General features: G+C 35.6%; 1 protein-coding gene across 1 annotated transcript in view; it reads left to right on the top strand.

Moving 5' to 3' along the window:
- EFL1 (elongation factor like GTPase 1) overlaps nt 1-24,439 on the top strand; it is an 80,047-nt gene that overhangs the window by 33,684 nt on the left and 21,924 nt on the right. The window contains exons 16-17 of the mRNA XM_086620164.1: nt 18,312-18,443; nt 20,935-21,082. Of these exons, the coding sequence (XP_086476290.1) occupies nt 18,312-18,443; nt 20,935-21,082 (280 nt within the window). The remainder of the gene's footprint in view (nt 1-18,311; nt 18,444-20,934; nt 21,083-24,439) is intronic.

Below are 24,439 nucleotides of genomic sequence, written 5' to 3'. Positions count from 1 at the left end.
ACAAGAATCAGGACAATTTCATACCATTGGTGCATGAAGAAACACAGCACAGCAGCAGGCACGTGCTCTGCAGCTACTTAATAGAAAAGATCTAGAAATAGACTGGAAAGAGGGTTTAAGGTGCAGGCAGTCGTCTCTGTTTATCACTCCTGTGTTTGCTTCAGAAAGAAGTGACTTTTGGCCTTGGAACTTCAAATTTATTAGATCCCCGTTATTATACTAATATACGTTGATCAGCATTTAGGGCCAGTGTTAAAGGAGGCAGACTCCTTTTCCTCATGTAAGGGTGGAGGATAGACTTAGGTAGTCATTGCCTCTGGGTAGATATTGCTCAGCCTTTCAATAGCTGGCTGTGGGTTTAGATCCCAGATACTAGTTGGCTTATCTCCAAAATTCCCAAATCTTCTGTGTGAGTACTTGATTGGGTGTGATTTTTCAAGTCTCTTTAAAATGAGAGGATAGGGATTTCCCTCGATATTTCACAGTTACTTTCTTTAGTCAGCATCAATGTATTATTTTAAGTCTCTCCCTCTATGAAACTGAGTATGTCCGTGTATAAATAGAGAACAGTTATCTACAGAAACAGCTCTATTTATTACTTGGCTAATGAGCCTCTCATATTTTCTAATAATGTAAGAGAACAAGAGCGTTCAAGTAGTTAGTATCACCGATGTAAAATGGTAATATGAGTCTTAAGATGAAATCTTGAGATGATTGATTGAGCTCACATCTATAATGTTGTGCTTGGGATTTTTTCCAGCATACTGAGATACATCACTGATGACTTTGGGAAATCCCCTCACATTTTCATTTGAAGAGCCTGAAAACTATACCCTCCCTCAATCTGCTTATAAAAATTACTTGGAGCATGTTTTTGTGTTTGGTGGTTTATATTTTTTTAAAACTGGTATCCTCTTTAAGAGTAGAATGTAAATATTGTTTAGCAGGTGGCAATTTATAGTATAGCTGTGTGCTGTCTCCTTTCTTACCAGGTGGTCCTAATAGGAGCCATCTAACTTGCCTTGATTGGTTGGAAATGTCTAAAGAGACTTTAGTATCCATTACTAAATGAGAATCTATGATAGATGAACCAAAGTGACTCCGGTTTGGTAATCAAAGTTGTCAGAATTCCGTTTCTAAGACTATCCTGCCTGTTAGTGCCGCTCTGAAATGTTGTATGACGAAGTGGGAAACGTCAGTTCAGGGATGAACTTGACGCTAGGGCACTAGAGTAAGCGTCTGAGAGATTCAGCAAGCATGCCTAATTTAAGGAATTAGTGTTTAAGGTTCAGTTTTCAACAGAGGTGTAAATTACCTGATTTACCAAGGATCTGTATTTAAACTGTATAACTGAACCTTTTATCCCTCTGTACAAAATGGTATTAGGCTTGTTTTCCTACTTCTGAATTAAACACTCTGGAGACTTCTCTTTGCAGAAGTAGTTTGCTGTAGAACTGAAACTTTCAGAAAGCTGTTTAAAAGGAACATTTTCTTTGTTCAATTGGCTGTGGGTTTTCTAAAATTCAGACTGAGAACTTGCAGTGTCTTTTCAGGAGCAGGTACAAAATAATCACTTTAAGTACAAATGAGTTTGAAAATATGTGCCTTATTACATGTAAATTCATGCATAGCAATTCAGATGTAAAAAAGACACTGTAAATCAAATCTGTTCGGGAATGTGTGCAACTACCAATGCAGAAAAGAAGTGTTATTCTTAAAGGATTTTGAGTTTTGCAATGTTACTTACGGAAAATACATCTCTCATGCTACTGTGATTGTGTACTTGAATCAGATAGTGATGTTTTTGAAAAGAAATACATGCTTTTATTCAGCTGGCTATTCCTGTAGCTTTTCTGGCCAGATGAAGTTCAATTTCTATCAGATGAATTAAGCTTTTCAGGTTCATTACAAAGGTAGTCAATTCATGTACTAAAAGGTGGTTGTAAAATGTAGATATTTGTCATAGTATCAAGCCATAGTATACTTCAGGACAGATAACGATAATGTAACTGGAATACTCATAGGTGTCATTTAAGCTAGGCTTACTGAAGTGTGGAATTGCAAAGACATTTGAAGGGTGTAAAAACTTACATTAAATTGTGGAGTTATCCATTTGGATAATCTTTGTTTTCTGTATCTTAGAGATATATTTCAGACGTGTGTGCATCTCTGTTCCTAACATAACTTCTCTCTTGCCAGACCTCGTATACAGTGTTTCTTTATCGTTTTGCAGTCTCAATCAGGACGGTGTGCTTTTCCCAACATATCCTTAAATAACACAAACTACCTGCCTAGATAATTTTATTAATGATACAGAATATTTTCATTTCTGATGTTTGTAAGTGCTCAGATATACCATGTGTAACTTGTGGAGGGGAGAAGAAACTTGGATCTATAAATTACAGTTTAGTTGTCTCAAAACGTTAACCTCTTTGTGCCCTACAGGAGCCGGTGAATGAGCGGTGGATAAAAGTATTTTTTCTAGGCAGTGTAGGTTTTGTTGGTTAAATCTAGTTTGTCACTATTTTTGCATAGTTCTTGACTTCTGAGTAACTTCTTTTAAACCTTACGTTTTTCAGACTTAGTACATCAGGAAGTTGTTCTCTGTGTGTGTGGTTTCTAGCAATAGAAAATTTCTAATTCTCTTGAATTTGTAATGTTCTCTGTTTCTGTAGAATCTCTTTTCCAAGGTTATGCAAAATTGAAACTTCTTTATATGACTTTGATTGAATAAGGCTTTTTCCTACCTTTACACTTTCAACAAATATCCTGTGAAGAAAACAGTTGTGAAGAAAAAAAAAATGGTGGTTTTCTTTGTTTTTCACTGAGTTTCAGTTTCTCATGACATATGCACAACTGTCTGATAAGGATTATATTTTAAGTTCAATATCAAAAGATCTCAATATTCAAACATCTGAATTATGATGATGATTCTTTGACAAATTAGAGCAGTTAGAGAGTTGTCATGTAGTTTTCCATATGTTTCCTTACTAGAAATAGAAACAGGAACCAGGTAACTTGTTTTCTCCTTTAAACTGTTTTCTTGTTCCCATTTGATGTGAAGCCAGAGGGCACTGTTTTTTCATACAATACAGAAATGTATAGTTACTTTAGTTTTGAGTAAAGGTCTCACATGGATTCACAGCATTGTCAGTGTAGTGAAAACTTTGGATTATGGTTTTTAATGTGCATTTCTTCATGCAGAAAATCTACAAGTGTTTTGACTCTAAATGAAATTAATCTCGCAGAGTATTCTGAAAGCCAAAAATCTGCAATCAGTGTGGTGCCTACTTATTAGCTCAACTCGGAAATAATGTACTGGTTTCAGAGGCAGTGTAGTGATAACTAAAGCCACTGTCATGAGAACATCTTGTTTAGTTTCCTTTTTTCCTTTGATGCTTCCTTTGTCCTGAGAAAAGCTACTGTTTTATATGAAAAAGAGATGGGAAAATTCTCCTCTCTGAATGTTTCTTTAACTTTCATGGCTACGCTAGTTGCTTTCTGCACAGAGTAACAGCCAGGCTTTGGAAATTAGGCTGGACCTCCCTCAGCTGTCTTTGGAGTGTTAACATGGCTCCAAAATGGTCCCTTTTTCCCCTAAGCTCCACACCCCTAATCTTAGTGTTAACCTCCTGTTTTCTCTTTGGATTCCACCTTTTTTTCTGCCTTTCCATCTGTTTCTCTACTTCAGCTTTTTATTTTGATTACCTTAGTTATCCCAGGTCAATACAGTCAGACTATATGAGAATATTTTAGTTAACCACAACCTAAGCAAATGCAAAAGCTCTTCTAACTGGCATTGTTTGTGCAATATAAACCACTAACCCATGAGGGCAACTTCTTTGAACGTGTTTCAAATTTCTGCTGGAGCACCTCATGATCTCAGCAAGGCCTCCAGTGTAGGAGAGCAGCAGGATACACGCTTTCGCACCCGCGTTTGAAGAAGTGTTTGCCTTATTGTGCAATAGACCTAGTCCCTGTAATACACAGCATTCTTGCAATAAATACCATCTGTGGTTGTGAAATGCCTCAGCTTCTACATTTGAACTTGCCACAGAAGTATTTTATTACTTTGTATATTTCTCTTTTGCTTCTATTGTCTGCTGTTACCAAAATTTCTTCAAGGAGTTCAGAAAAAGCAAGGAGGGGGTTGCAGTGAGGGCATGGGAGTCTGAGCGAAGAAGATCGGTTTGGAATTAATTCTGCACACAACCCCACTGAATGCAAACGTGTGCAGAGAATCGAAATCCTGTGTAACAAACGGGAAGGTTACAAAGTCAAGAGACTGTTAATAAAGGCTATATTTGAGTGAGTTATTTTTGAAATATTTTCCTGAGATTTTGATGTTGTTTCATGCTTCACATTAAATTGCAGAAGTGTTGTGAGGGTTGTTTGGCCCGTGTGAGGGTGTGAGTCATGAAGTTGGCTTTGTCTGGCTTGTGAACTGTGGGGGGGAGTTAAGGCAGAGCTATATTTAGGAGCATCTACTGATGTCGAACTGGAGCACTGCTAAACAGCAGTGTTAAAGGGGCAGCACTGGATAGTTTGGGCTCAAAGTTTAGATTGTTTGTGGTGGTTTATCATTTAGTAAATATTTGGAAAAGCTGATATTTACTAGAAATATTCTTCTGCAGAGGTTGCAAGCCAAGCAGTGTGAGTTTCAACTCCATTTGTACTTGTCTAGTAATAGCTATTCTAATTTCATTGTTAAAACTGTATGAATGGAAAATAGCAAGCATAGATACAACTTCTAGTTTCACCTTACAGGTTTCAGAATTTGAATTTGTAGGAATTTGTTGCTTGCAAAGAATTGTTTAATTCCACTTATAGGTAGATAAGAGTAATGTTTGAGGTATTGTTACCGTTAAGTCTTTGTCTTAAGATGCAGAACAACTGCTAACTTTACTTAATTGTATTTTAAAATTTTGACATTAATACCTGGAACCAAATTTAGGTAACTTTTTGCATCAAATTAAGACTAAAAGATACCTGATTCTTTTCTAACCTTTCTTGCTCCCTACTTCCTAATTCTCTCCAGTGAGGTCTGTGTTATGTATTTGGGCAAAATTCAAGCCAGTGATTTTAAAAAATGGCTCCATTTTGGAATTTGGAGAGACTTCATTTCTCAAGGCTGCTCTTCTGTCATGACTGTCATGAACTCTAGCTAGTGATTTTTGTGGGATGTTTTGTGAGGTGTTGCATTTGGTAACCTTCCTTCATTCAGGCGTGTTTTGGTAGATAATTCATCTAATCTGCGAGCATTTTATATTGCCATCTTTGTTTCTGGGTCTGTCTGTGTGAAGACAGTGAAATCGCAATAGAAAAATTGCAAAGAATTTAAAGACTCTAGCTGAAACTTAAATGAAAGCTTTTCCTTACAGAATGGAGAGATTTCTGTCATCCTAACGAATTTGAAGTGGTCAAGTTTTTCAAAGACCCTTGGTGTTGGTTCAAGCACGCTATTGTTGACTTGAATGTAGACAGATGTGAGCCAAGACAATGTACTGTTGGGGAAACGGAAAAACCACACTCAGAATGTATAAATTATACAGGTGTTTACATTATCTGTTACTGTCATTTTAAGCTTCATCAGCTAAAGTATCATCATTGCCAACTTTGATAGAAGTCTGCTTTGGTGACTAATTGACTTTCTGAAATGTAGTATTGAGCAACCAAACTCATTTAAATGCTTGGTGTTTTCAATGTGTCATATCTTAGAATTCGTACACATCACGCTTTGTGCAATATTGAAGTATTAGGTCAACAATTGTGAGTTGCATGACTGTGAACCCATTAACCTAAACGAAAATGCAAACCTCCTGGTAGTTCTTATGACATCAGTTATTGCACTTACACATCAGCGAAGACATTCAAACCTGTTCCCCCTCTTTAGTCTGCTGGAGCTGTTGAGGACAAGGAAGTTGAAATCACACGTGATGAATTCCAAAGACAGCCTAACATGGTTCATTGATGCAGAGAGCTGCGTGTTGAGAAGCTTTCAAAACGGGACCTAAAGTGTATGGAATCCTGATGGTTACGTTTTCTGGATCTTTTCCACAAACAACTAATTGTTTTGTGACGTGTGGAAAAAGCAAGTTCTCTGAGCAGTGGTACTAACAAAGCCTGGATTCCTGTGGACTGGTGTCCTTAAAATCCTCAGCTTCCCTCTAAGCTACGCCTATCCTGCAGTTGTGCGTGTCTCAGTTGGCCAGCCAGGATGTGCATGCTGGTCACCAGACAGCTGCTTCCAAGCGGGATATATAATGATCGTGTTTTGCCTCCCATTTTTTCAGTGAGCTCACCAATTTTGGTCTCCCTTCAGTACTTAGCCATTGATTTTACATAACTTGTGGAAATTTAATTATATCTGAACCCTCTCCTCTGTCTCACTGGTAAACTTAGTGGAAGTTGACAACATGTTTAAAAGTTGTCGAGGGGAGACTGTGTGATTATAGGAGTTGCGTTTACTTTGGAAATGAGACTAAAAACATACTCCATTTTTAAGAGGTTCTTTTGTGTACATAATCCCATCAGGAAATATGTTGTACTGTGTTGGAAGCGTTACTTCTCAAGCAAAAAAGGTAATTTAAATAATCAGCTATTTTTAGCAGAAATGCTTTTCATTTTTAGTAGAAAAGGTTCATATACCCAGAACTTCCAAAGCATTTAAAGTTGATACTAGGCAGTGGCAAATGGCCATGTTTCTTTTGTTCAGCAAAGCAGCTGACTTTCTGTGTTTTAAGGTTTTGCTTTGTCTTGAAGCAGCAGCCAAGCCACTGCTGTTGCTTGTGGGTGATACATGATACGACATCTGTGGACTCTTCTGCTTAGTCAGCAAAATGTTAGCCACTCTGGTCTAGTTTCCGAGGGGGTAGCGGTGGGGCATGGAGATAAATTAACTTGTTTCAGGACCATGAGATGTTGGCTGCACTTTCTGCCTGGGTGGGAGGGGAAAAATGTCTTTTAACCAGTTTTATAAGATGCTGATTATTAAACCTATGCTTCTGGGTGGCTTCATCATGCCATAGGAGTTTCATTATGATTAATATGTTGATTTGCCTTTTCTTAGACAACATGTCAGAAGCAGTGTCTCTTACAAATATATTGATGCTTTGTTAGTTGGGGGAGTGAAAATTGGGTGAGAGGGAAAATGGCCTTTTTGTTACATTAGTTTTACTCTGTTTATTTAGTATGCTGAATTGGCTCACCCAGAGTCTGACAAACAGTAGTGCTGGTGCTGGGAAGCCAGAAGTGGGGGGCAGGCTTGCTCTTTTTGATGTCAACTGGCTGCTAGATCAGCCTACCTATATTTGAGATGGTGTTCTTAGACTACCTTTTGGGGTGGAGTCTCTTTTCCTTTTTTCCTCTAATGCAAATAAAGCACTCAGTGACTGGTATTATTACTGTTGAAAAGGAAATTAAACACTAAGGGTTTTCCGGATGTGGAGGTGTTAAAGCTCCAAGCTCCCTTCCTGGTATCTTTTGTTAGTATGAGGTTCATGTCTGTTTTTATCAAATGAAGAGAGCAATACTGGGGATGTTATCATTGCATGTAGAATAAAATTAAATCTTACTAGTTACTTCTTTGTAAGGGGCATTAAAAATCAAGATTGGTACTATTTAATTGTTTTCTCCGTTTTGAAATAGGGAAACAGTTTAAAGCCCAATTCAGTTATGTGGTCTTCTGCACTAGTCTTAAGAATTCTCATCTCTTAGGAATTATCTGTGTATTTTTTCCCATTTTCTTCTTGACCTAGAGCTAATAAAAGTCAATATGTTGCAATATTTTAAGAAGTCAAAGTTATATGGAGTACAAATTACAGTAATAACTCTCAATGATGCATTAACTGAAGTAATCAGAAATTAGGGGGGAAATGGCAGTCTTTTTTCCTTTGGAGGAAAAAAGATGAGGGCATAAGGAGTAGCAGTCTTAATTTCTAGGTATTTTTTTATGTTTTAAATAGACATGATTTTGATATGCTTAGCTTACACAGATGGAGACTGCCAGAAATACTTAATATGAAGCTGACTTGGAAAATTAATGATTTAAATATAGATTTAATTTTGTGGAAAAATAAGAATATTTTTTTTATTGCTGTGACAAAACCCTACTTTAACCAGAATAATGAAGTGCTAGCAGAACACTTAATCCAAAATCTGATTTTGTATTTCTTAGGTACTTTTGTCAATGATTAATGTGTGTGTTTTGAAATAACTTTCTGGAATTCCATCTTTTCACTAAAAGCTTGTCACTCTTCTAGCAAAATTTTATTTGATGTGCTTGGAGCATATCTCTGCCTTTCAATATGAGATCAGCATTAATGGCCCAGTCATAGGTTTTCATGTGGCAACATGAAATTATTTTTTTAATGCATTTTCTGTTTATTTTGGAATTTATTTTGCTATTAAACCAGAATGCATGATAAATAACTCATTATTAGTAACTTCCTAGGCTGCTGATAGAACAAGTGTGTTTAAGGCATCCCCTGTTCCCACTCATGCCATCTGTTTGTACACCCATTTTATCAAATAGTTCTAATCTGAGACATTGGAAAGGTGCTTTCTTGTGTTAGAATCTTTCTTCTGATTAATTATTCCCCAAAATATTATTGTTTGTAACTGCAAATGAGCTATATAAGGTTGCTTTTAGCTTGAAGGCAAGTTTTATATTAGTCTTTATCCTTCCTGAAAATTATCGTATTTAAAGTAAACATCAACTTCTGCATAACGTAGACGGAAATGATCTGTTATTCATTGTATTTTGAGACACTTCAAGCCATATTTCCTAAGGCAACAAAATAAGCAAGCAGAAATCACTTAGAGGCAGATGTAATGGAGGAGTGGGGGGATTGTCTTTAAAGGAGAGCAGTAGACATTGGGTCAGGTCTTGGAAAATTGCATTGTAATTAGTTACTTGCATGTTTTACAAGTTAACAGGATAAATGGCCAATGACTCAGTAGGGCATTTCCCACAGGATATTGTACACATTTGGTAATTGTCATGCTGCTTCTACTTGTGATGTCTGAAATATCCTAGTAACTGATTAGTCTGCCTTTGCATTTATCTGAGGTACTGAATGATAAAAGCTTCATATTCTTTTTTTAACTGATGGAATGTAAATCAAGTATATTGAGATTCTACAGTTAAGCAAATTCTAAAATCAGCACAAGGATGGACAAAATTTAATGAGCTTTTAAACTAACTACCATTGTCTTTTGTAATTGGCACTTCTAGGAGTAGCTTCTGAATTCCCCACGTACCTAGGATGTGTAACACAGAACTTGTAGCAATATGTTCATGTAGCTTTTTCTAGGCAAACGTGACAAAACCTCCAAGACTTCTACAGATTAAAATGAATTCCTTGCAAGATCAGTGCCTGAAGGCCTCATTAATTTTAACAGCACTTATAATTGATTCTGGGAAGTAACAGATGTTAGTTATGTTTTATAATCTTCAATTTCAGAAAACAGTATATATATGAAGTCTGCCCATTTTCAGGCCACGTTACTGAAACTGAACAAAACCTAGAATGGCATTTTCTCTTAAATGGTCAGTTGGTTGTTAGACTGTGCTATAACTAGTCTGAGTTATGAAGAAATCATTTGTTATTGATCTGTTAGCTGAGACTAGTTATTTTGCTCTGTTGTGGGAAGCATTCAGTCAAGAAATTAGAAGAATTCAGTTTGCTGTTGTACTCAAACCTTAACGCACTTTAGATCTTCACTCACATGCATCTTGCCTCACGTACTCTCATAAAAATATTAAAATATTGTATGGGGTTTTATGTCTTCCCAGTGTCAACTTAGAAATAAATTTTGAACTTGACTACATTTTTGAATAGTAAAACTTTGCCTCCATCTCCTTTCCTCTAATGTTAAATGCTTTTCATGCTCAATCTGATAGAGCACAATTGATTCCATGCTTCCCCTCTCATCCTGGGGCTGCTGCCTCCCCCTTCGCTGCCTTCTGAAGTTCTATATACACTTCCATGTAGGTGAAGTATTTTAAAAACATTTTAGTAAAATTATAGTGATTATTTTGATTGTTATGTCCGATATAAAATGTATTCATGTTACAGACCTTAAGAAAATAGGATCCTATTTTAATAGATGTCCAGAACTGAGCTTGTGTGCATAGCTAATGTTATTAATGATGGTCCTGAAAAAGAGTGGAGTTACAATGTTTCTACTTTTTTTTCTAATGTAACCACTGTCATATATTCAGTGAGCCAGAGAGATTTATTTTGAAATATTTAGAATTTTCCCCTTTTTAACATTGAAAATATAAGCAATATAAACTGTGTCTTTGCTAGAGGACTGCTGGAACAGAGAGATTTGTTGTTGTCTTCTACTTTGATGGTGAAGAATCTTAGGTTTTTTTGTATATGTTCCTTTTGCAAAATTAATTAGGTATTGCTGTCAAGCCTAATTAAAGCATTCTACCAAACACTTCAATGTTTTCTTGGATTTTGTTGACATTTTTTCATGGATAAGATTTATTATCAGTTTATAATTATGTACAAAACAGCTTTGTGAAGAGTCAGTAGCCCCATCTTTTTCTGTCTTCTGCAAGGTAGAACATTATAGCTGAAGTCTTGGACAATTTCAATATACGAATTACAAATGAAAACTTGTTTCTTTTTTTGTTAAATACTTTTCTCATTAAACCAGTAGAAATCATTAGTAGATGACTAGAATGTGTTTATCTGTGGGACAAAGTATGGAGAATTCCTAGAAAAATCCAGAGCTACACCTATGAGACATTTCTCATCTCCAAAGTAGTATATACTCTCTTTAGAGAGCATAGTTAATGCTCTGTTGTCTGGAAGGCTTTCTGTTTCCTTAGAGGATTGCTGGGCAAAATTTTTTCCCTTGCATAGGTAGTTCCATATAAATTCAGCTGATCTATTTTCCAGTACCATATACAATTTCATGGATTTATTTATGAAAGCACATTTACTACTACTAATAAAAATCCTAGTGAATCAGTGCTTCAAAGGACTTTTAGATTATCAAAGTAAGTATGTTGAAACAACCATTCCTAAACTTTATTTGTTTGGGACAACAACTGTGCTGAACTGTCTCTGAAGTAGTCTGGTAGTCATTTAAAAAAAAAAAAAAATTCAGATGTATTGCTGTCAGGACAAATTAAAATTGTTTATTCAAAGTAATTATAAATCTAAAATTTGGGTTGTGTTTCAGAAGCCCTTGAAGAGTTCTGTATGGTGCTAAATGCTTTCTGCATGCAGTAATGGAAGTATTAATTTGATGTACAGGCTAACTGAAGTGAGTTCCTGTGCCCATGTCATCACATTGTGCAAAGATCTCTCCACATATTTACTGTTGTTCTGTATCAGTTCTTTCAAGTGATGTCAAGTTGACCTGGTGTGTGGAAAGGAGTTATAATGTGTGGGCTCAGGTAAAATATATTATATGTATACTACTGAGTAGAACTGCCCACGTTTTTGTAAAACCACAAAAGGTACCCTATAATGCCTATATCAAGAACATTTTACTTAAATTGGAGTAAATTTTTTTTTTTATTTTTACTTTTTTTGTAAAGCTACAAGTCTGTTGATTTCATAATAAAGAGGAATTGGGGCAGCTTACAGATATAAGTATGAACTTTCTAAGTTTCTGTGCTAAAATTACGTTTAACTGTAAGTATTTAAAAATCAGGATCGCTTACTTTAGTTTTGAGCTCCAAAAATTAATATGGCACGACAAATGAAATAATTCTGTAGCATAAGAAAAACATCATTATCTGAAATATTTTCATCTTCTATATTTATTTGCCTCATTAAGCAACTTAAGGAAATCAATATTTCATTTTGACTACACCTATTTGCAAACCCAGACTCAGATTTGGAATGTTAACTGATTTTGGTTTAATTCTATTTACTTTAAGGTAAATCTGTATTTTAGCAAGCAAATTCCTGACTCAGTTTTGGTGTCTACTTTTTCACAAAGACTGACTGCAGTTAGATCTCTGTCCCTTCACTTTATCATTTTAAAGATGTTACTGTTTAATATAAAGGTTTTTTTCTAGTTTCCTTTAAATTGTTTTTAGTCTCTGTCTGAGGAAAAGTATAGGAAAGTTCATAATTGCAACTGTCAACTCAATCAACGGTTAGGAAACATGTGCTATCATGCAGTCCAAGTACTTACTCAAATATATGGTATTTTTTTCCGAAGAATCTCAGCAGAAGATCAGGGATGCTTGTTTACTCATTATATATGTGTGCAATCCTCTTCGAAACGGTAATCTTGCAATAGGAGGTTTTAGTGAAACACGCTGTTAGATCGTATTATTGCTTTCCTTGCAATTCTTCTAAAAGCAGATAGTTTTGTTCTTTGAACTGCCAGTCTTTTTCTTAAAAGAACTCCATGGAGTGCCCTTCACTTTTTCATCTTTTACGACTCGATGATTCAGTAGGAAAGCATTGAGGTGCTTGTGTCAAAAGTCACTTATTGCATTTAATGTCCTCTCACATTATTGTGTCCCTTGGTGAGAGAGAATTTTGTTATAACAGTGTTAATAATATGGCTGAGTTTACTCTCATCTTGTCAGGAAGTTATGCTCAGTTTGCCCTCAGACTGCTGAGAACCTAGAAGTAACGTTCCACTGTAACAGTATAACTTAACGCCGTTGTATTGAGGAGCTGAATTCATGTTTCTACTTGCTAATCTCTAGCACATATTTAAGGCAGAACTTGTTTCTTTGAAACTCATGAAGAAACTGGGACAAAGGCTTCTATACTCTATTTGATATTGGTGATTTTCAGAGATTCGGATGAAAACCCCACAACACATTAGGAAAGAGAAAATGAAATATAAAAGAAAATATTGAATTAACTTTTTGTATAAAATGATTGGAAAGTACTGAGAACAGCTGAAATCATGCACATACTTCACAACATTCTCTTTTCCAAAGGAGCAATTTCACTTGCCTCAGAAGCAAGTAAGAACAATTGAGGGGGAAGTGCACAATTACAGATGAGAAGGGGAGGCTCACCGGCAATCTGTGCTAACATGTGGTCTGTATTATGGAAAAAAGTTGATGAAATCTTGACTAGAATGTGGTTTGTGTCTTGATTTAAATTCCCTTCTCTTCCAGAAACAGTTTCTAATATAGAAAGGTCAAGTTCTGCCCTCAGATGTCTCTTTGCAGTGCCCATGAGATTCAAGAGGAGCATGCTTAAAATCTGAGGCGATAAATGTGTAATACAAGGTATTCTTAAGCCATAGTAGCTACTTGTCCAAAGTCCCTACAGTTACCATCACTTAATCCCAGTAATTTGTAAAACATTTTAAGATTCCTCAAATATAAAAAGGCATACTATTGTAACCAAGTTTAATCCTACCAAAAGGAGAAACTGGAAACATCTAAGAGCCAATCATATTTTTAAGATGGATTTGTGAATTTATTTTTCTCATACATGTTTTTTAAAGCACTTTAAAATAATATTTATTTTCAAATGTCTCTCACTAAGAAGGGAAAAAAAAAAGTATTTGTATTACTGCCCAAAGAAAATTATAGAGGTCTTAGTCTGTTTGTACACTCCCTTTGAAACAAAAGGCACGTGCTCATTTTAAGATTTCAGATTGTATAGGTTTACAAAAGTTTGCATCCCACCTCCTTTTACATGAATTACCAATAACTTGCATGGTCTTTCTTCACTGATACATAGTGCAGTGCATGGAACATTTAAATCAGGAGGCTTTGCATATTGTAAAATCTTAATCTTTCTAAATAAACAATGTTGATAAGAAAGAATATATTTCAGTGGAGACAGAGCCTTGCTGTGAAGATTAACATTAGCTTTTTGCTTTACTTAGTTCCTTACAGTGTTAGTCCAAAGCTTGACATGTCTCCATTCCAAAGCAGCCAAGGATTCTTAAGTGGTGATATCATCAGTGGGAGAAGATAAAGATCCACTGAACTAATGTGCTGAGGCTAGTAACAATGTGACAGAAGTTAAAATTTTAACAGCTTGCTTTCTTCTTTGTTTGATTTTCACACTGAAAACTAAATTATATTCTTATCTGATTGAAAAAGTTATGCTTGGTGGTGGTGTCTGCTTCATTTTTTGCATCTTGAAAGAACATTAAATGCTAAATCTTTCTACATCAAAGGAAACTAATTACATATATCTTGAAATTGATCTATTATGTGTTCAGATCTTTGTAGTTGAATTCAGCTGGAAAAGTGTACTTTATCTTTAAAGGCTGCAAAATTAGTGTCTAAGGTGTAGTGGTTACCAGCAAGACACAGAAGCGAAAAGTAAATGGAGATTTGTCTTAAATCTCCAACTCCTTTTGAAATTTTCAGTCATTATATTCCTATCTATTTTTACCATTTAGTTTCTATAATGCGATAAAAACACTGGTGATACAAGTAGGTATATAATTGATTTAGTGTTCTTACCTTATAAGGCAAGCAATAGAAAAGACTCAAAAAAAAGGACCTTTGTAAATCTCACATTCCTCCGTCTGTGTAATAATTCTTCCTGATGTACACCATAATTTGCTTTACTTTTAAGTGACAAACCACCAAACTCAGGAGGTCTTTCTTAATGTTATCTCAGAGGCTTTTAGTGATTTCCTTGTCTATTAAGAGAAAGTCTTAGTTTCAACGTACAGATTGATAATTACAGTTGAAATAGTAACTTTAACACTTTGAAATGTGTTTATTGTTGGTCACTGTGAATGATTTGTCAAAGTAATCTGAATGTAGTCTACGTAAAAAGTAAGCAACTGGTTACATTGACAATACTCAATATATGGTAGCAAAAAATCAGTTTGATAAACATATGTGTAGGGTTGGCTTCTTTAGGACAAGAGAGATAATTGGTAATCTTTTTAACTATTTTTCCACATAATAGTTGAAGTCATGCCTGTTTCTTTTAAAGATGGTATCCAGATCGTAGAACTAATGCAGCTGTCTGGGTGTTTCCGTCTGAGTGTTAAGTTTGTAAAATCACCTTTCTTCCGGCAAAGTCCTCGGCACACAGGCAGAGCCCTGGAGAGTGGTATTTTTCAGTGCCTGTTATTATTCAAGCCCAATTGAGTTCAGGCGCTGTGTTTCTTTATTGACCAGTAGTATGTAGGAATGCTTTTTCGAAACAAAAATATTATTCTGCAGTAGGAGCACAGCATTTAGAGGACAATTTTAAGAAATAATCTAATCTCTTCCTTACTATCAAATCTCATATGGTACCCCTTGGTAGGCTTGACTTTTCAGCATGGGTGGTTTGCTTTGCCGTTCTTTACACTGTGATCTCCTTAATCTGAACAGGACTATGCAAAAGAAAACAGATACTTTTACAGTACTGTTCAGTAGGTATGTCTCTTTGCCTTACACTTTGAAATCTCTGAAGGGGATCTGACTCCTGACTGGAAAAGGCTTTGCTACTGAGTACAATGTTAGAAGTCGTGGTACACAATACATAGTGAAGTATGTGATAATTCTAATAAGGAGTTTTTGATAAACTTTTGTCTTTGAAGTTTACACAAGCCTCCAAACAGCCAGAATTCAGCATTTTCTTTTGTATAGAAATTAGGTGACACACCACAGGCAGACTTAATAAAAAGAAACAGTTTTCTGATCAAGTTAAAATTCACATTTAAAAATTCTTATAGACATTTCTAACTCTAGCTTCTCTTAAAAATAACTAAATAAATAAAAGCAGTGTACAGCAATTGCCTATTGGTGTGCGTGTTTATTTGTGTGACTGACTGCATACTGTGTAGACAAGATTGTTCTTTGCAAGATGACTATTCAAAAATACTTGTAATGCTTTTTAGTACTTTAAACTAACCTAAACCAAAAGAGTAGTTTGTCTCACCTTCCTTGTTTAAGCAGTTTTTTATTACCTTTGGTTCATTTCTTTTTGAAAATTACTGTACTACAAAAAGAAATGTGAAATAAAATGTGTTTTATAATGATGTCTTTCTTCAAGGGCTGAACAGGACAAAACCAATCTTAAAACAGGAGGCATATCTATAACCTTAATTTTGGAGTGGCTTTTCTAAGTCTATTCAAGTAATCTACATATTAGTACACATTCGAGATCTGTGATCTGAAGTAGTATGTTTACATTTCAATGGAATGAGCAATAAGTAAGTTTAAGATTGATTTATCAGCATAATTAGCAGAATTCTTCCATTGACGTGCCATGTGGTACTTTGGAATTAGATACATTACATCTTTGTCTAATATTACTCAGAAAATACATTAGTGTTTACTTAATCATATTATGCTAAAAAGTGTCCAAGAACCTTTGTTACTAAGAATTTGTAAATTAAATAGATTCATCAAGGGTGGACACTGCTCTATGCTAGCTCACACGGTTAAGCAATTAAAATGCTTAGACTGTAAGCTGAACAGACTTTCATGAAAACTGACAGATTTTTTTATTTTTAGTGTATTATTATTGCCAGACACTAGTATAATTCATGTACTTTTACCTTCAAACATGCAACAGAAAAGAGAAATTTAAGTTTTCTTTATGGTAGTAAGAATACTGTAATGTGGGTCAAGAAAAAGATGAGGCTATCTGAAGTAAGATTTGGTAACTTGATTTCTCTGGGTCATGTTACACTGTGAAAAGAAACTGTTCTCCTCCCACTCTAAATCATTTTGCTTTTACCAGCTGGAGGAGATCAGAATAAAATGGACCCATCCCTTTTCTCCATCCCTGGTGGTGGTGATGATCCAGCATTTGTTTTTCATTCAAACCACATGTTGAATAAGTGAAAAAGAGGAAGTACATGCTGGTCATAGGTCAGGTGCAACACAGAGTTTATACAGATTTATTTTATTTGTAGCATCTGCTGTACTGCATTTAAAGCTGTTGAATGTTGTTCTGCTTCCAGTTATTTTAAGGCAGGTTTTCTTAAATAGTGACATTTTGGGTTTTGGCATATTTTGCTGACCAGACATTCAGCCTTTGGAGCTGTAGAAACAGCCTGATTCTGCAGATGATAACTCTGCAGTAGACTTGGCTCTTCAGAATTTAAACTCCCTCATGATCTCATAGGGTGGAAGCTGACCTTCTTTGTTTCTGGCCTCAAATAAAGAAGACTAAGCCAAAAAGAGAACCTGGAAAAGTATTAAGGTGATAATGGGGAGCTGGGGTTAAGAACTCCTTTACTTATAAGTACTTGGGCATGTAGGAGGGGAGGAGGAAGGAGCACAAATATACAGCAATCTAGAAATGCAAATTTAATTTTTAGGCAGGTATAGATTATGAGCTAAAGGTTTTAGTTTTCTTGTAATAAGTTACATGTACATTTAATTTATACTCCATTAGAAGTACTACAATGCCCACTGCTTATGATTGAGGGAGAATCAGAAAAAGTGACTCTGTACATCAATATGAGCTTTATTTGTTGTCTTTATTACTCAGTCACTTCTCGTAGTGTTTTTATAGCTCTGGCTAAATTATGAATTATGTCCTGTTGTTTAGGAATTTGAAGGCAATAATTTCAAATTGTCTTAAATATGCCAGCCAGCCAAGACTAAATATGCATTTACAGCAGCTATTTTGCAGATTTATAGCTAATAGTTTTTTTCTATACTTTTTCTTTTCATTACGGTTTAAGCTTAGTTTTCTCCAACTTGCCGGCATTGTAAGATTTGAATTAATACCTTACTGTATGATAAATTAAATTTTACAAGATTAAAGTTGCAGGAAAGGGGAATCCCAAATGGGCATGGGGGACTGGGAAGGGAAGAAAAAAAAACCATTCTTCACAGTAAGAGTAATTAAGCACTGGAGAAGCTTGCCAACAGGGGCTGTACGGTCTCCATCATTAAAGGTTTTTAAAACTTGACTGGACAAGGCCCTGAGCGACTTGATCTAACTTTGAAGTTAGCCCTGCTTTGAGCTGGAGGTTGGACTAAATGACCTTTGGAGGGCTCGTGCAATCTAAATTTTTCTAAATTTAAACCACTAAAAATAAGCCTGAGCTGTACAAAGTATTGGACATATTAGAAGGGAAAAAAGTCCTCATGTCCTTTCTGTTCTTCAGAGTTATAAACATGCCTTTTTAAAATACAGAGGGAATGCAATGGGAACTGTGAGACTGGATATCAAATGTCACACCAGAGACTTGAGTACCCAGATTATGCACGCGTATTTTAAGAGATACTTTATATGAACAATGAAGAATTTTTGAATCTGATTTTATTGTAATTAGAATCATTTCAGCTTTTTTCAGCTTGATGATCATGTCTTTAGTCTCATTTAATATGACAGTGGGTCATTTTTTGTTGTTTTGCTTTTTTTTTCCTCAATTTCTATTAGGAATAGGAGGCCTGCAAGATTTCGTGCTGAAGTCTGCAACGCTGTCAACGTCGCCAGCTTGTCCACCATTTACACCTCTCAACTTTGAAGCTACACCGATTGTGCGGGTAGCTGTTGAACCGAAACATCCCAGTAAGTTTAAAGGGGAATGGGGATGGTAATGCAAATTCAGTGTGGTAGCAATGCAGCTTCCCACCCGTGGCGGTTTGGCTACTTTGTGATCTATCCACTGAATCAGAGATTGACCCAATATAAAACAAATATTTGTGTTGCCTAGAGGGCCATACGTCATTGTCCTTGTGAGTTGTTCTAGCTGGCTAGCTTATATCTCAGTAGGTGAGGAGATACAGAAGAGCCTGTTGTGCCCTTTATGGTCAGATTTAGCTGTTCCACAAGTAAGACACTATGTGATGCTAAAGCTTCAGTATTCCTTTTCTTTGAAAGTAAGTATATCTTAGAGTTTTTCACTTCTGCTGACATTCTTTTGTGCTACATCATCAAGCTCATGGTACAGATTTGCAGTACTACTTCTAATTAATTACTTGTTTTTCCCCCAACCAGAGGGTAGTATATCTCTGGCTATATTTGAATTTCAGTCCAATTTCCAGTTGTTGTTGTAGTGTTAGTAGAACCAAAATAACTGGCTTTCTGTTCGGTTACAAAATACTCTTAAGATTACATGGTTTTTATAAAGTGATTGGACAGCTTAGTAGCTATTTGTCCTGTGTGTCTGAATAACAGATAATCATATATTGCACATTCTGCATTCGTTAAAGCAGTTTTGAAAGTATTGGAAATTACTGGTTCTACTGAGTGTAGTATTAAGTTGAAAATGTTAAAGAAATGTAATTCTAGAACTACTGACCAATTTTGGGGTAATTTTTTTCCTTAAGGAAATGAAGCTATATCATTCTTAAACCATTGCTTAATTTGTCCTCCCTGGTAACTTCTGAATCTATGGTTTGAACTAAATCAGAAGCCTCAAAGATAGTTATACTTGCAAAAGTTTCCTGAAAATCAGCTGCTGCTTGCAATAACAGGAAGACAAGCAAAATTTTTCCATTTCAGGCTCAGCTTCAAAGCAATCAGTTGTCCAGTGAGCTGCATATAATCTTGAGGTGACCCTAGCATATTGGCTCATGTGGGTGCCCTGGATTTCCACAGCAAACCAACCTTAAAACTGCATTTGCTTGTTTTGAAAAATAGCTCAAATAAATACGAATTACTTCTCTATGTATATTTTACAAAATTACTGCATGTCTTCATGTCAAAATCTTCATGTATGATTACTCTAAGCTCTAAAAGGAAAAAAAAAATCTATTCATCCCTCTCAGTAGGCTTAAATGCAGAAGACAAGGTTGAAAGCCTGTTCAACTATGTTCACCCTGTGAACTAACACTGTGGTTTTTCCACTTTTTGTTTATTTTTATGTCTGGTTTTCAAGGATACTTTCCTATTATGCCCATACAAGCTTAGCATTAAATATACAATATCATATTTCTTTTAATAGTCTCCAAGTGAATGACAAGTTTAATGTCTCTCTTCCTTCTGAATATGAAGATACATTCCTAGAAAGCCTGTGGGTATTCTCTACCCCATATGTAAAATAAGAAAAAGGAATAATAATTAATTTATTTAAATTGTATTAATTATGAAAGGCTGCTAACATGAGGTGTTTATACGTAGCTTTGATGTAACTGGCCAAATTTGACTCAGCTGTGGTTGTTCATACTCCATTAACTTCAAGGCAACTCTTCTTAAACACCTTCATTTTAGGGACAGCTGTGCTTTGTTTCACTGAAAATCTCTCATGTTCCCCATTTTTCCCCTTTTCAGGTTGTAATGTAATTAAAGCTTTTCAGTGGCTTCCAGCTAGTTTAAATCCTTCCTGTTCTTCATTCATTCTTTTGCCTTCTAAGAAATCTATATGCAATAAATTTTGCTTTTATTTTAGTAAAGTTAACGTTGTTATTTATGTCTTTGGAGCTTTTTAAGCATTAGCAATTTACGGGTTAGCCATGAAAGACTGTGAAGAACTACAATTGTTTACTGAAAGATTATTTTAAAGACTTGTAATAAATGAGAGGTTACATCTCTTGATAATTTGTGAAAATTAGGAGTGAAATTCCAAAATTTTTAATCACTTCATATAGATAACATCGAAATTTTTTATTGGTTGTGGACTGTGTATGAGCTGTCTCTAGTTAGTTGTGTATAAAAAGCAAGATAACATAGTCATAGTCAATAGCTAGCTTGGTATACTAAACCTGTTGTAAAACTGTGTTAAAGAGAAAAAGTACAATCCATTCAAATGTGTACCAGGGTTATGATTGTATAATGTGAGTTTTATCATCAGTACAGAAATTCTTGGTGACAAATTGTGAGTATAGCTTATGTCTTCAGTTGCTGTACTTAAACCATACTGCTTTTTGTGACTCATAAGCAGAAATTTGCCCACAGAAAGACCTCAGAACTTAGCTGAAAGTTTTTGAGTATTCCTAGAATACATATTTGTGTTTAGACTTTCATAAAAATGCATGTTAGTATTTCTGACTTTAAGTATATCTTACTTAAAGTATTCCTTCTTCAGTATGACTTTGTTAATAATACCTTATTTTGCCAGGTGATATGCCTCAACTGGTCAGAGGAATGAAGCTTTTAAACCAAGCTGATCCGTGTGTCCAAGTTTTAATCCAGGAGACAGGAGAGCATGTGCTAGTGACAGCAGGGGAAGTTCATCTGCAGCGTTGCTTGGATGACCTGAAAGAAAGGTTAGAGGGGCAAGGAGGAAGAAATATTTTTAGTTCAGTAGGTGTCTGTTGTATTTCTTTGTCAGATGCATATCTTTGATTTATATACTGGTAAAATACAAGCTTCATCCACCACCAGTTTTTACCATTGGATCATAAATGTACCTTTTTGTAGCTATAAAATAACCTGCATTTGGGCAGAAGCCACTAGCTCGTCACTTTTATACATCTCATACACCTTTTGGGTACTTTCTAGAAATGATGAATTGCTATAGGTTCAGGAATCCAATTAAGAATGTAATGTACTATTCGTACGAAATAAAAACTGAGGGGAATCATGTCTGATAAATGAACTCAAAAATTAGAAAGCAACAAGACTGAGATTGTATGTGTACACTCCATCCTGTTCCTTTGCTCTTTACATGGATTTTTTTTAATCTGTTCTTTCACTCCTGAGCAATATTCTCTGCAAGCATAAATACATACATTTAGTATCTTCTAATGTTTCCAAATGGTAGAAGAACAGTTGTCTGAAACAGTCCTTTCCTATAATTTTGTTTACTAAAAAATTTCTGATACTTCTGTTCACATGCATTTACTGTCATTTTCTTTCTAAACTGAAAAGCAAACTTGATGATGAATGATTGAATGTCTGTCTTACTGTGCCCATATGCATTCCAGTTAATGTCTGACAACAATCACTTCTTATGGAAGTTAGACTGGATCACTTGTAAAATTGGATGTATGTTTTAGTGGTTATCCTTGTTACAACTTAGTGTAACAATTTTTTACTGCTTTTCAAAAAAGCTGTTTAAAAACAGTATTATTTATTGATACACATCACGTGAATGTAATGTGTTAAATAGAGCAAAACTGGTTGTGCTGTCTTCAGCTGCAGTTTGCATAGCAAGATGTTTAAATGCCTTTATTATTGGCATAAGTCAAAATCTGAAAAAAACCCAAAATAGCTATGTGATGGGGAAATAGGATTACAGTGGCCAGCTAGTAGCAGTCCCTATATTTACATTCCTAACCTTTTCTTTTGTAAACATTATTTTGATTTTTTTTCCTGAGTGGTCATCTAATTTGCTTTTGTTAAAAGAACTATGAACTGTTGAGAGCGATCATTTTGTGTCCCTTACTTGTGTTCCTCAAGAAAATTTTGTCAGTGTTCCAGCCTACCAAAGCACAGAAGCACTCTGCTTGTATCATTGTAAGCAGAAACAAGAAACACCCAAGGGCGCAGACTAGCAGGGCTCCCACCATCCACCCACTTGGACTTGACGTGTGGTTCATGGTGCCTTTTTCTCACTTGGGTACCAGCTCCCAAAAGGAGCTGGGAGCAAGTGTGTTGGTGTGTTTAAGAGCTCGTGCTCCTTCTAGCCATCTCTGAGAACTTAGCACATCTTAGCTGCCATCCCCCGCATACTAGCTGGTGGGACAGGGATTCTCCCTTCCTTCTCTCCCCAGTTTGTGGAAGGAAAAGTGAAGAATGGGATCCCTGTCTTAAATCTGTTCCTTGTGGATTCCATGTGAGTTCTGATGGTGGTAAACTTACTTCAGTTAACTATTAAAGTGTGAAAAGGAAAAGTTGTGGTCTGAAGTGTAAGTTATATTAGCTCTGTGTGTGTTTCAGTACAGATGTTTATCTTGTTCTGAGTGCACAGAATTTGGAATAGCAAATTGTGAGCTAGAGATCAAGACAGTGTATGATACCCTTAAAATGTGACCCACAAAATTTTCTTCAAAAATATTGAGAAAGGTGATTAAAAATGCTTGAGTCACACTTGAAGTAGTGGGGCAGGATTCTGATCTTAGCATCTATCATAATGGTAGCAACTGGCTTTTGAAGAGTTGATATTTTTTGAGTAATTACAGACACTGAGGAGGTTCTGCTGAGTTGACACTACACTGAATTGTCTTTGTCAAGATTTTAATCACACTCTTCCAAAGGCACATATTTAATTTTAGCTTTCTCAGTGTCTTTAGAAAATTATGTTCAAGCGATACTTATTGTTACTTAAGATGTGAAGAGACGTGGAAACACATAAAAGATCAGACATCCATGTTTATCTAAATGATTAAATATGCATGTTCTGCTTAATTTCCCTATATTTATTTTGATTTTGTCTTCCTAATTAGCTGGTTTTAAATAGAGTAATAAATTGGACCTTTTCACTTTGAACATTTTATTTTCTGCATTTTACAACAGAAGCTTATAGAACTTTGTCCAAAGCACATTGCAAATACTAAACATGAGGGAATTGAAGTACCCTGTTCAGAATGAGAAACAGAGAGAATGAATATGGTGGTAGCAGTGTGGTGGTTTTTGTTTGGGTTTTTTTTAGTATAATATGAGTGCATGGGAAAACTACGAAAAGGGTAGATGTCCTGGTTTTGGGTCCCATGGAAATAAAGTTACATTTGCTTTTCCTCTACAATTTTTGTCACTCTGCCAAAATTTACCAGAAATCGATTAGTCCTATTGTTGACATTTAATGAACCTGATCAGACCTCATGAGTGGTTAAGAAGAATACACAACTCTGAGCTTTGAGTCTGTCAGACAAATGTAATAAATCATTCTGCCTTTTTCTTGCCATCACTCACATCGCTTGATATGCCTAAAATGTTTCAGCTGACTTTAAAGCATCGCTTTGTACTATGAAACTGTTATAACAGTGGCTGTCAGACCACAGGACTAAATTGTTTCTGTTAACTTCATGCTGGTTGCCTGAGTACAGCAGCGCATCACTTCCATTCCCTGTGTCATAACCCTTGGCAGTTTTTATTCATGCTTAGTTACAAGAAAAATCCAGACACAATCCTAGCTTGAGGTTTTTTTCTTCGAGTTGCGCTTTTCTTGGAGTTTAGACTAAGAGCTTCTAAAATAATCTGGTTGAGAGCAATTTTTGATGCAACAAATTGTACCTCATATGAAGGATTAGTGCAAAATTTAATAAAAGAGTGTTTTCAAATACCAAGAATACCAATCACAAAGAAACAGAGATAATGTTAATCAGCACTGTTCCCAGACTTGTGACATACTTTGAATGAGTTGTTTTAGATCTCCTAGGTCCAGGTAGTCCACAGTGCAAAAGTCGGAGCCTTTGGTTGTTTCTAAAGGCTCAGATCATATAGATTAAAACTGGTGAGTTACCAAGCTGTGTGCACTTGGATATAAGCACCTATGATTTCAGGTGGTGGCAGTTGTTGTTGTATAGCAGGCAGCTATTCAGCTACAGGTACTACTAATTAGAACTGAGGCTTGATGCAGGATAGTGGTGATTGTAAAACTGTTTACTGCAAAATATTTCAACTTTAGAATGAGATAGAGATGAAGAATGAGTGTTCCTGAATACATTGTATTAGCCTCACAG

The sequence above is a fragment of the Tauraco erythrolophus genome, chromosome 14, assembly GCF_009769465.1.
Source record: "Tauraco erythrolophus isolate bTauEry1 chromosome 14, bTauEry1.pri, whole genome shotgun sequence".
In the NCBI taxonomy this organism is placed as follows: domain Eukaryota; kingdom Metazoa; phylum Chordata; class Aves; order Musophagiformes; family Musophagidae; genus Tauraco; species Tauraco erythrolophus.
The sequence above is the reverse complement of the archived record's forward strand: the minus strand, read 5'-3'. Positions and strand labels throughout refer to the sequence as shown.